This window comes from Rhopilema esculentum, chromosome 9 (assembly GCF_057945365.1).
Source record: "Rhopilema esculentum isolate cy_ngs chromosome 9, ASM5794536v1, whole genome shotgun sequence".
In the NCBI taxonomy this organism is placed as follows: domain Eukaryota; kingdom Metazoa; phylum Cnidaria; class Scyphozoa; order Rhizostomeae; family Rhizostomatidae; genus Rhopilema; species Rhopilema esculentum.
Window position 1 is genome coordinate 617,839 of NC_142823.1, and position 13,251 is coordinate 631,089.

General features: G+C 35.7%; 1 protein-coding gene and 1 pseudogene across 4 annotated transcripts; one reads left to right on the top strand and one right to left on the bottom strand.

The window, feature by feature from the left end:
* The first annotated feature begins 230 nt into the window (after positions 1-230).
* Positions 231-11,680, top strand: LOC135688804 (microtubule-associated protein RP/EB family member 1). Of its 4 annotated transcripts, none has more exons than XM_065205819.2 (8): positions 231-429; positions 4,685-4,723; positions 5,523-5,629; positions 7,748-7,946; positions 8,983-9,167; positions 9,477-9,626; positions 10,453-10,512; positions 10,900-11,680. In XM_065205819.2, exons 1-8 carry the CDS (start codon positions 309-311, stop codon positions 10,957-10,959), a joined length of 921 nt encoding a protein of 306 aa, XP_065061891.1. In that variant the 5' UTR covers positions 231-308; the 3' UTR covers positions 10,960-11,680. The 4 variants fall into 4 exon arrangements, with proteins under 4 accessions (XP_065061891.1, XP_065061892.1, XP_065061894.1 ...); XM_065205820.2 differs by having other exon boundaries at positions 10,465-10,512; XM_065205822.2 differs by lacking the exon at positions 10,453-10,512 and adding an exon at positions 10,267-10,321 and having other exon boundaries at positions 232-429.
* Positions 2,609-3,800, bottom strand: LOC148959522 (uncharacterized; annotated as a pseudogene).
* Positions 11,681-13,251: the final 1,571 nt, after the last annotated feature.

Sequence of the window (13,251 nt, forward strand, 5' to 3'; positions counted from 1 at the left end):
AAATTTGTGTTACAAGAATAATTTTTACCAAAACCAGAAACTTCGCAAAGTAAATTATGTATTGAAAATTTCAAAGATAACAACAAAAATGGAAAGGTAAGCGCCTTTAAATACAGCATGATGCAATAAATACACCTGCAATCTTTAAGAATACAAGAGGTTGCCTCGATTGATTCTTCTATTCCCTGCTGCGCAACTTGGCACTGCAGCTGTGCGGGAGCCTTATCAGCAGCGTCATCAGGGTGGCGCGCTTGTTGCTTAGGCCAGAAGTACAAGGGTGTTGAAGTTCCTACTCGCTGCAAATAAAGATGGCTGTTAATGTCTACAGCACCAGTGCTACGTCCGAAAATCTTAGTAGACATGAAATGCTAGCATGGATAAACGAATCACTAGTAACATCTTTCCAAAAAGTCGAGCAGTTATGCACCGGTGAGCTCTTACCGTACATTTTGTCGAGCTTATTTGTTGGCCTTATTATATTTTGTACTTTATTCATTTTATCTAAGCTTTTCAAATTAAACTTGCATTTACTTTGTCTTTGATGCATTATTTAAGCTATGTTCCCTAAAACCCGTTTCCGAAGCCCGTCTGTGTAATTTCTCACACTGAGGAGGAAAATAACAAAAAAGATTATTCTTTTTACTAAAGAAGATTGATTGCTGGCTGCTTCAGACCATCCCTTCCGCTTGATTGGTTAAAACTCCCTAACCAGTTTGAATAGCAGTTGACTTGTGTAATAAATGTAAAATCCGTAAGAAATGATTTATTCTTTTTTCATAAACTGCTTGCATTTTTGTTATAGGAAATTATGTTTTTAACTTATGACTCATGAAATTTGACAGCTGGATTTTTTTTGTATTGTATTCCTCTAATGGATTTTTTCAAAATTCAAGAAATTTTAATCATGGTCCATGCATGCTTCGTCACAAGTGTGTGCCAAGTTCCCTCTCTATCTAGGGTTAGTAACTTTTAGGCCCTATTCAGTTTCTTTGTTATCCATCCATAATTAGTCTATTATCTAAAAATACTTTGAAATAGGCTTCCTAGACTGGTTTCATCCACTCTAAAAGGTAACAGTGAAAGTTTCTAGACTTTTCTTGTTTTTTAAAATAAATTTATCCATATGATGATATGATGATTCAACTCCAGAGTGAAAAGTTTGTAAATTTTGCCCAGAGACACTAAATCTAAGTTTGACTTGTGCAACATGATTTACAACGGAAATGTATATGTTGATAAATGAATATTGAATATACTTCATGTTGATTATGCATGGCTGCAACTGAGGTAAGGGAATCGTATTGCAAGGTTAATGAATCCATCACAAACTTTCTAATCTGGATTGAACTAATTCTTTAGACTTTGCATAAATTGGGAGGCAAAGAGCAGAATGATATCCTGTTTTTAAAAAGACTGTGCTTATTAAAAAGGATATATACTGTTCAACCACAGAGAACGATGGTTTGGCTCCTTGAAAATTTTCAAAAACCACACCTTTAAAAGTGTTGAACATCTATCCTGGAATCAAAAATATTTTTGCTGGATATATCTCGATATCAGTTCAGCAAATAAATAAATCCAGAAACTCTCATTTATATATTGTTCATTTTTATATCATGATTATAAATATTGCTTCAAAATGAACTTTCCTAAAATTTCATACCATTATCAATTATATTAGCTAAGTTTCCACACTTTCAAATTAATATCATAGTTTAAGTAAATTTGCTGTATGGCTGCCATTTTGAATTTCATCAAAGGTCACAATTTTTGTACCTTGCTTTTGTATTCTTTGCTTTATCGTGCCAAGAAAGTCAGAATTTTCATGTCTACTAAATATGAAAAAAGCGTAAAAAAATTTTAGGACTCCAGCACTTATATACTGACTTATATACCACTTTTAAACTAAAAATTTACAGGCAACAACTTTGACACAATTCTTTTAAAACTCTTCCACTCTATAAGTGCTTTACTTCGGAAGAAACCTTTTTCTGAAAATGGCATTTCAAAGTGATTAGACAATTCAGTGATCTGCTGGTCTCCAAAGGTCTTATCATCAAGCTACCAGTATTGAGGATCAACCCCTGTGTGCTTTTATAAATGTTCTGTGTAAAGTCGCTAAATCTATCTTTTAGCAATCTTTCAAGTTTACTGGCAGTTGATTTAACTGCTTCTGGGACACAAAAGTCTCCACCATCCCATTGCATCTCTGGAAAGCAATTTCTGTGACAAACTGTTTATTTGAATCCTTTCTTCTCTCATGGCCTGATCTTTCATAATCCTTTGAAAGGTAAATGTTTGGGGGTTCTGATGCACCTCCTATTTCATTTATTGAAAATACCTTAAGTTGCTTTCGGTGGGGACTTCATTTTGATTGCTTACATCTATCAGCTCTCTGCGACCTTCTATTGCAATCATAACATTTGGCTAAACTCCACATGGAAGCAGATTCTCTGCTTCAAATACCAGGGAAATTGGACTGACTTTTTCAATTATCTCCAAGTAACTGCATACTTTATACAATACTTTAATGCTTTTGAATTTTGTCAATAACGTTTTAATTTTAGTAATTGTTTCTGTCTTATTTTAATTGTCAGCCACTGCATTTTCATAGTGTGTAATAAAAACAGACCATATGCAAGAATCTTGCAAATCCTCTTTTCTTATGGCTGATAAATCTTGTTCCTGTAATTTTTGGGAGAGCACCGTGAAAATTCCCATAGCTGCTACAGCAGCTTCCAGTGATGACGCAATATGAGCTGATTTCTTGAGCAGCTTAAGATTTTGTTGGTAAAACCTATCAATGTCTTCAAAGTATGCAGATGTCAAGGACTCTTTGACAGCCAGCTCAATTCTGTGATTCGCACAATGAACCAAGGCCTTGTAGATTAAAATTGGGTTAAAATCCCTTTGTAAACACCAAAATCACACTTGCCCCATCAGCAGTACCAGCAACCAATGAGTTGACATAGAAATCATTATCAAGACGATATTGCTTTACAAAAACATCATCAGCAGCCTTTTCAATAGCATTAGTATTAGCACCTCCATAGTTTGCTATCTCTATCAGAGATGTAACAAAGTACACAGGAATACCGTTTCTAACAGTTCTAACAAGCACCAATTCTTTTTCTTTCTGAATCTTTCTTGCTTGAGTTCCATCTGTTAGTACTGAAATAAAGTCACTCGATTCCAGTATTACAGCAACTTTTTCTCGAATGGCATTAGCTATGTAATACACATACTAACAACAAGAGTGGCTAGCTATCAGTTTTCCCTCTGATAAGGCGAACCCTGCTCAGGCGTTGGCATTTGAATAGGACTTCAAAATGTTTCAATGGCATTGAGGGCGTGCTGGCTAATTCATTTGCTGTTAAAAGCATTTTCCGATAAGCCTCTTGCGCAGCATGATCCACAGATGCCAAGATAGAAATCTGCCGAACATCTTTTCTTTCCATTGAGGTCATACAGCCACTTTTTGAAACTCTTTCATCTGCTGGTTTTCTTTGTTCTAATGAAATGGCAATTGCATGAGCCTTTCCCTGAAGATGACATATCACGTTGAACTTAGAAACATATGATGTTCCATCAATATAGGCCATCATGGCTTTACTCGCAGGCCCTTTGCAATTTGGGTGGCACTGAATTTCCTTCAATACATTCAGCTCAATTTGTACCATATACTTGTGACTGTCGTTTATTTCTTTGGTTTTGAAACCAATTATGCCCTCCTTTCCCCATGACTTGAACGTAGCAAATTCCACAGTTGATTTTGCATTCGCACTACCAAAAAAGACCATTTTTCTAAGGCAATTACTTCATGAAAATATGGTTTGTCTATGGAAGTTTGAGAAATGAAACCTGCTGTGGTCATGCACTTAATGTAGCTGAGGGGGAAATTTCTTTACATACATTATCCAAGTAATTTGACAGTTAACTTTACCATTTTTCGTTATTACCCAATGTTAATTACAAATAGTTTTTAAAACGCTGAAGGCTCTCTTGTAATCAATCATGTCGAGCACCTCTCCTCACAAGGCCTGACTCCAGTATTTATCTGGCTGTCACTTTGTCCGTCATCAACACCCAAACATCATATTCCATGCCGTTGTACCTTTATACAGCAATTCAAGATCTACTTGCAATTTACAATAATTTTTTCAGTTAAATACAGGTATTGTGATAACTTATAGGAATCTGAAAAAACTCTTTTTTATTAATGCTGTTAGTAACACATATATATATATATTTATGTTCAGGATAGCAGCTGTTAATTTATCCCAAGTTTGGAAACTAGATTGTTCTTTATTTTAAAATTTTAAGTTGTGTATTAAGATGGTTTTTAAAAACAAGAAATCTTGTTTTGATGGGGTTTTAAACTTTTACACATGACTGTATTAGGTTGTAAAATCAATGACACAAAGCATTGCTGCAGAACAACAGAAAAATATATGAAAATTTTCATGCAAATAAATGTCATTAATAATAATTTGATACAGATTTCTTATTAGTACATTATGATAATATTCTTAGCAAACAATGCTTTTGCTGGTCATGCAAAAAAGTTGAATTGCTTAATTAAACAAACATATTTCAAAATTATTTTTGATGTGAAGCCTATCTTTTGCCTTTATTTTCTTAAATTGTATTTCGGCAATATTAATGATTATTGTTTCATTTTCAGGTGCTGCTTATTGTCAATTTTTGGACATGTTATTTGAAAGTAAGTATGTTATTGGTATTCTTATTTTCAATTCCAATCTTCTGGTTAAATGATTTGACTGATATTATGTTTAAAGTAAGTTTTAATCACAATGCATTTGCCAAAACTAAGACAAAAATTTAATGCATCTTTTTGAGAGTATTAAACTTACTGCTTGTAATTATTCATTTTGTACTTTTTGTACTTTTTTCAGTATGAATTTTTAATTTTGATAACAGATAAGGATTCTCATCATTAATAGCAGAGAGAGAAGTAGCACATCAGAATGTAAACATAATTAAAGAACATCATTGGCAGATGTGAAGAAAAATTATTAATAATGTTTTGTCTTCTGCTAAACAACTATTTGCTATCTAAAAATCTAGTTTTTTAGATAGTAGATGAGTAGCTTATTGAGAAATTCTTGGTCATTTTTCTCAGTTTGATCACAGCAGTGGCGTGCCAGCAGGGGGATTACCAGACTACCCCATCTCCCCTCTTTTGAAGGTTTTTTAGTAAGCTGACAATAGATCAATATAGATTGGCATGCTCCAGAGCTCTTGGAATTTTCTTCACATTTCCAAACCTTTGAAGGACAATTTGAAATAGCTAAATTAGGGGCAGAATTTCGACCCTCCCCCAACCCCCTTGCCCCTGCGGTTTCATCACCAGCATGCCACTAACACCATGTGATAACTGCGTCTTAAACAACAGGTGGACTGCTGATTTCTATGTTCCACATGAAGCCACCCTTACAACAAACATATCACCTTCTCACACTTCCTTTTGTCATTATAATTTGTTTATATTTTGTTTATAGATTGTGTTCCCATGAAAAAAGTAAAATTTGATGCTAAATTAGAACATGAATTTATTCAAAACTGGAAAATACTGCAAAATGGATTCAAAAAATGTGGCATTGATAAAGTATGTTTCCATTTTTGTCTTATTCTAGTTTTTTTTCATGCCTTCATCTTATTTTTATTCCTTTACCATCTTATTTACTTTTTAGTTTTGTGTTACTATATTATCTGTTTTTCAAGTATTATATACATGAATTTAATAATGCAGTTGTTTTATAATGTATAATGCTGCCAAAAATAAGGGTGCAACTGACTGCCATATGCACAGGGCACTAAGTCTGATGAGCTGTCACAAAATTATATATTACTTGGAGTTTTGATGCAATGAATGAGAAGTAAGCTAAGACTAGATATTTCAGACAATCAGTTTGGATTTGTAGTAGATAAAAGAACTAGGAATACCATCTTTACACTGTGTATGATGATTGAATGAACAATCAAAATGAAGGATTCCTACCAAGCATTCAATAGGGTTGAACATAACAGACTGCTTCAAAAATATCGGACAGACTCGGCCTAGATCGAAAGGACTGACACATCACAAGACACTTCTACTGGGACCAAACTGTAGTTACGAAACTAGATGTTGAAGTCAGCGACTTCAAACCAATAGAAATCTGTGTCTTCCTGAAATTAAGAAAAGGATCGCTATGGCAAAAGCTGGATTTTACAATATGCATTCAATAATGAAAGATAAATTCATCTAAATGAAAACTAAAATAATGATCTTGAAAACATATGTCTGATCACTCATTCTTTGTGGGTGTGAGACCATAAGCAAAGAGATAGAGAAGAAAATCATGGCAGCATAGGTGTGGTCTCTACACAGGATGTTGAGAATATCATGAATTCAAAAAGTTTCAAATGAAGAAGCTTTGAGAAGAGCTGATGTCAAAATAGAACTTTTCTGAATTATATGAGAAAGGCAGATGTCATTTGTTGGCCATATATATATATAGAAAAGCCAACATTGAAAGAGCTGTGATGACATTAAAGCCGACATTAAAAGAGAGAACATGGGCAAGAAAGATCATGGCAGACAGAGACCAACATATCTTCAGATTCTCAACTACAGGGCATCCAATTGATTGAACAAAATTGAGTTTGTTTCTGAGAAAAACAGATAGGAAAGATGATTGGAGGCTAATGACTGCTGACGTCTGCAACAAGCCTGCCACTGAAGAAGAAGTTGAAGAAATTACTGATTTCATGCCATATTACATGAGGAACACCATGTAGCATTTTTTCAAAGAGATATATATTTATCATTTACTTGTAAGTTTTCCTACAACAAAACATTGTAAAATTACTTTCATACAGGCCTTGCGCTTGATCAAGTGCCTCCATATGCACCTAGAACGTTTTAGGGGTTTGATTGATCGAGCACCTAGCATGTTTATGATCTCTAAAATAAACAAAAAACCAAATTTGTTTTTGATAAGATAGTTATGAATTTGTTATCATCAATGTATAAAAAGGTATCTTTCTGATGAACTTACTTGAATACAATCTCCAGCCCCAGTTGTGATAAAGAATGTGGTTCTGTTCTATTTGCAGCCTGTTTGTGTCCATAACAGCTATTTTTTTCCTCCTTTTTTTCTGTTTATTTGTGTTCCATACTTCATTTTCTATCTTTTTGATGAGCAGTTAACAATGCTGCTTTTGTAAGTAGTCAATTTACACCACCATTTCTGGATCACCAATTTCTGGTCGCTCTAAAAAGTAGAGGAAAATTGGTAATCCTTTAATGGCTGAATGATATACTTGAAATTCAGGGGGCTTTGAGAAAGCATTATATTTGTACTCACAAGTCAATATATTTGGAACAGTACAAGTGAGGGATTGCCAAAAAGGAAGAATTTTACTGCATTAAAAAGTGTAGGCATACAGCAATTATTAGCTTGTTTGTGGGTATTTAATATGTCATACTGTTCAGTCCTTTCATTTTAAAATTACAGCTCCTTAAAGCAGTATTGAGCAAAACTAGCAATGATTCTTATCAATGGACTTTTCTAAATAGATTATGATTTCAGCGTTAGTTGAATTGCAGTTAGCACAATAAAGAGTCCCAACACTTGATAACAATCTTTAAACATTTGTTGGCATGAAACTGTTTTGGAATTATTATATTACAAATCTTTCAAATCAGAACCTTAAACAGTGATTTGATCAATTTCATTAGGTTATCCCAGTGGAAAGGCTAGTAAAAGGCAAGTTTCAGGACAACTTTGAATTTTGCCAGTGGTTCAAAAAATTCTTTGATGCCAACTATGCAGGTGGGGAATACGATGCTGTGAAGGCACGAGGTGGTGTTGACCCATCAGGTTGTGGACCAGCTGGATTGTCAATCGCAAAGAAACCATCTGGCATAGCTACAGGAGGTAAGACTGTCCTGACATATTACTATTGGGTGGCAATATTTCTTACAAATAGTTGAATGGTTTTGAAAGTAGCTTGATTGGTAAATATTTCATTTCATCCAGAAATGTAGATGTTTTGTTGAAATTCTTTCCAAGCTTTGCAAGCAGCGAGCAGTATATGATTATGATTTTGAGAAGACTTAAGTTTAAAAGAGATTGTTGTCAGAGTAGAAATGGATGTAGGCCTTCCTTGCATTCCACTTTTTGAGGGTCTGTCCCAAACGTTGTTTTACTAAAGCAACAGATACAGCTCAAAGCGTGCATTTGTTGATGCTACTTTTTCTAAATACATTTCTATTCTTCTTTTCATTCCATTAATTTCCATTTCTAGGCTAGTGCTTTCTATGCATTTTGTATGGCACACATTAGTTTTGTTTATTTTGTATTTTATCAAACTGTAGTCATGCCTGGTTTCTTGGCTGTGAATGTGTGTTTAACACTCCAGTATAAGAAAGGCAAAACATCATAAGTAAAAAAAGCCATTCATCTCCTTTGTTACATGTTCTGCAGTTAAATTTTTGATAACTATTTCCCTAGTTTGTGTGTTTAGACTCCAGCTGAAAGCATTTAGTAACCATCCTTTGTGTCCTTTAATGATTTTTCATTGTTCTAGCCAGATATTTTGTACCCTGCCTTTTTCTATATGTCTGTGTTTTAATTTGTTGCAAATTCTAGCACTGCCTTGTGCTTATTTTCAGTTTTGTTTATTCACATGCACCTACATTTTAATCGTGATATTGTTGTGTCACTTTTCTACCTGTGGGAAAGATATTACCGTAACTCCTTCATTAAAGATACAACTGGACGATCACTAACCATGTTCAAAATCAGGGCCTCAATATAACCTGTGTTTTATTTCTCATCGCTTGTATTTAAAACTCTGTTGTTGTGGGTCCTAGAGTCTAGCTGTTTGTGTACATGTACTAACAGTGCAGCAGTGTTGTCCTAACCACGTGTTTCTGCTCTTTGAAGGTCACTACGTCTGTTCATATTTTAGTATCTGCAAGAAAGCCAGTAGGGGCTACTCGTGCGCCTGCCCCGAAGCGGGCACCGGTAGCTAAACCAATGCAAACACGCACTTCACCTGCAGCACCATCGGCAGGTCGAGCTGCCCCGCAGAAGAACCAGACACCCACGAGAAATGATGTCAACGATGAGCAGATCGGCGAACTAACAGGACAGGTGAGTGTGCTAAAAATATTAGTATATAGATAAAATTATTGTAAGGGCAGCAGAAAGGATCCAGAACCGAAAAAGATATTCCATCAAAAATTCATGATTATTCAAATTAGTAATTCAAATTAGTTTTCTCTATTTCAAGATGGAGCATAGCTATTTGCAGATAAAACAGAAGTATCCTCTTTTAAAGTTAAGAGATTAAGGCGGACTTTTGAAATCATTTACATATACCTTTTTCATTCATGTTGTTTTCGTGATATTGACAAAATCAGTGCTGTGTGTCTCATTTTATGTTGCAACTTTCTTCTATAGATGGCAGAGCTAAGAGTCACTATAGAAGGCCTAGAGAAAGAAAGGGATTTCTACTTTGGAAAATTACGGGATATAGAGGTCTTGTGCCAAGAGGCGGACGGGGAGTCAGACACCAATCAGCGTATTTTACAGATTCTTTATGCAACTGAGGTGAGCTGCATTTTGATTGTTTCATTTTATATTTTTTTTCGAAAATCTAGAAGGGTCTAGCCTTCTCTTCTAGTTTGCTGCTGAAGGCAGATGTCCCGATGCATTTCGCCGCCCATTTAATCTCCCATTGGTTGGACTATACAATAGACCTATTGTTACGTATCCAATCGGCTAATTCTCAATGTTTTCTCGATCAAAAACTCGCTGCAAAGCCTTGTGTAAACTGACTAGACATAGTGCCTTTAATATGCACACAAAAATAGGTCGATTAATAGTTTTCTTCTTCATTTGAATTGCTGGATGTTTTTCTCAAGAGAAAACCTGTAGGGCGAAGAAAGCTGTTTTGTCAAAAGTGAAAATTAATAGGGAGTCCTATTTCGATATTAGAAGAGAGGGGTTGGATGTTAAGGTACCTCACTCTCAATTTATCTATCTTTCAATTAGATATTTGAATGAAAAGCAAGATTGGTCCAAGAACCGTTTTAGACCCTTAAGCTTAAACTGGGAAATTTTCAGAATTTCTTGAAAATTTTAACCAAGGATGAAGAGATATGAATTGTGGACACGTCAGAAAATACAACTGTTTGTTCGCTTCCACAATATCTCTTCCACAATGAAAGTTTCTCCCATTCTTTCAAAGGAAACAGATCTACAATGTTCACCGGGGTATTTCGAAAGTTACAAATAAAGGCAAAGTAACTATGCTTTAAAAGTTATTGTATATCGTTAAACCTCCGGGTTATCCACTTTATGAAAATATTGCAGTGTCAGTTTGCGAAGAGCCTAACAATACGCGAAACATAATTTCCACAATATTGTTCAATAGTTGTTTCAACAGGGTGAAACTGAACAGAAACAAAAACTTGCTTGCGAAAGCCGCAAAGAGGTTGAGTTGTAGTTCTTATTCATTTATACACACACCAAAGTTAAACTCCACAATATAACAAAATTCTTCTTTGGGTTGTTAAAACGAGATAAAACGTCCTTGATACGTTCTGTCAATTAAAGTTGAAAATCAAAACCACATTGAAAATTCTTTGTATCAAATGTTTGTGGAAATTTTTATTGATATATTTTCATCCACAAGAATTAGCTGATCAAAGAAGACAATAATCTTTTGAAGCCATGGGGACTGGCCCTTAGTTTTAATTGAGTATCTCTGGCTCCACCAGCACCAAATTTATCAGCTAATTCACCGCACAATGTGTCTCTATGAAGTCTCTATGTTCATATTTCTTCTCGCGTTCTGAAGTAACGAAATTATTCCCTTTAGGACGGATTTGCAGCTCCCGAGGAAGGCGAAGGTCTCGGCGATGAACAGGAGGAATACTAGGACTTCGATGCAAACAACCTTTCAGCTGATATCGGCCTCACTTGAATAATAAACGAAAAGCATTTGGACGTAATCAATTGTGTTTAATGTTTTGTTAGTAGATCGTTTTAATTTCTATTATTTTAAAAATCAAACCACTATCTGTTCCAGTTTACTGGGCATTTAACCGTAAAGAAATGGAGCAGTTCACGTACCCTGTGATGTCACAATTCCATTTGTATTGTTGCTTGTGTAGTTCATATGTTTAGAATAAACCTAGGGCAGTTTCACTGCCACTGATTAATTGAACCTGTAGCACGATGGCGCCCCTAAATCAGCCATAGTTCCCTTAAGATCGTCTCTTTTTTTGAAGTACACTACTTTTTGCTCACATTCCCGCCCCTTAGTACGCTAGTTTTTGCTTTCCTGGCCGATTCGATTATACCTTCAACGCAAGGTGTTTTGTTGACTAACAGTATAGCTCTTTTAAAAGGACTTTTCCTAGTAAATATTATTTTCAATTCCAGTCCCGATATTTATGACCGATAAGCTTACGGTTAATTTACACTTAGTGCTCGTAGTGGCTATTTTTGTCATAATTGTCAGTTCTCAGGTGGGAAGTCACCACCGTGTTCAAGAACAGATGTCGGATGCATTAAACTTCCTAAAGGGTTTTAGTTTATCAATTAGCTTTTCTTGCGTAAAATTCTTTAGCGAATGAGGGCATCAATAGAGTCGAAAACATGTAGTACTTTTCTGTCCATTCTATTCTTCCTGCTTTCAGAAGAAAAATATTCGTATAAATTCCACGAATCGTGCAATACGTATACATCAATTACTGCCTGCCTTCTATGGAGAAGATTCTGACAATGTGGTAGGCCAGAGGGGGATGTCATCAACATGCCCGCGAATGAGAGACAACTGAGAACTAAGTGATTTGACGTCAGGCCAAGAGGAATCATTAGTCTCCTCCAGGTTTCTGAGAACCCACGAGGTTTCTTGTCAGAGGGTATGCACGCAGGGGTGCCTAGACAGAGGGACTGGAGGGGCAGCTGCCCCTCCTGCCCTCTTCGAGGAGGGGCAGAGGGGACTAAAAGTGCCCTGAAATATAAGAAAATACTATAGGATCTTATCGATAATCTATGACCACTTTGACCACTCTCGTTATGTTAATATTTATTAGAAAATATTAGAAAGATAGTAACACCAGCACAAAAATGCAAAGGATAAAAAGTTTGTCTGTGATAAGGTCAACCACAAGAGGGAGAGCGACAAAGATAATAAATGATAAACAAACGACGTGTTCCCTCCGAAGTACTCTAGGAACCTAAGGAGGATAAATCGGTATAAAAACTTAGCGGGCAATCAAAATTTTACAACCAGCCCATTTATAACAGCCATAATTTTTACAAAACCAAATATTGTGAATAGTGAGTGACAAGGCCATTTAATAACTATTTTCATTTATGGATAATATCGTCAGCATTTTCTTTATGTTTAGAATCTTTGATGGTAAAAAACCCAGCTGTATGGGTGGCACATATTCAAGTTACTATTTTATTATGTTACCCCACCTTCGCCCCCCTCCCACCTAGAAATGCTCGATTATGTTAATAGAAAAATTCAACGATTTGCCGTCGGCACCAACACTGCCCCTCCTGCCCTAATATTGTGCAGGCGTCCCTGTAAGCACGTCAGCTTTAAGTTTGCATAGAGTTGGACACATATTACTGACTTCCTACCCTGTCGTTTTGTACAACACCCTATTGTTAAATTATGCAGATTACGTCTAGATATCCTTTGTATCCTAACCCTAATCTTGGTGTCTCAAATCTCATCGAAGGTTTCTGATATGGAAAGAGGTATAATGAACGAGTTGTGAGTCAGTCCCTACAGTTTGGGTTGCATCATTCTCGTCTATGACAGCACTTGGCAACATTTGTTTGTAAACGTTTCGAAACTAGCAATAATTTTAAAGACTAATTGCTAACAATGAGCCTTCGCGAGGAAGGCAAGATATCCAGGCGACAATCCAAACAGTAAACTTCTACGGATTAACCATAATTGATTTCAGACTGTCTGAAAATGCATTATGGGATGCTTGCGTAGCGCAATGGCTCATTGTTAGCAATGAGTCTTTAATATTTGAGGATAACGAACGTTTCCCGCGAAATTGTGCGCGGAATTTCTAGCAAAGGCTTTCGAAGTTTTTTCTTGTTGTCAGAAGTCAGGAGTTTCATTGGTGAAATATTTGCGGAGAATTTGACCAGATGAACAAATAGATAAATGCTGTGCACGGAATCTACGGCAGAT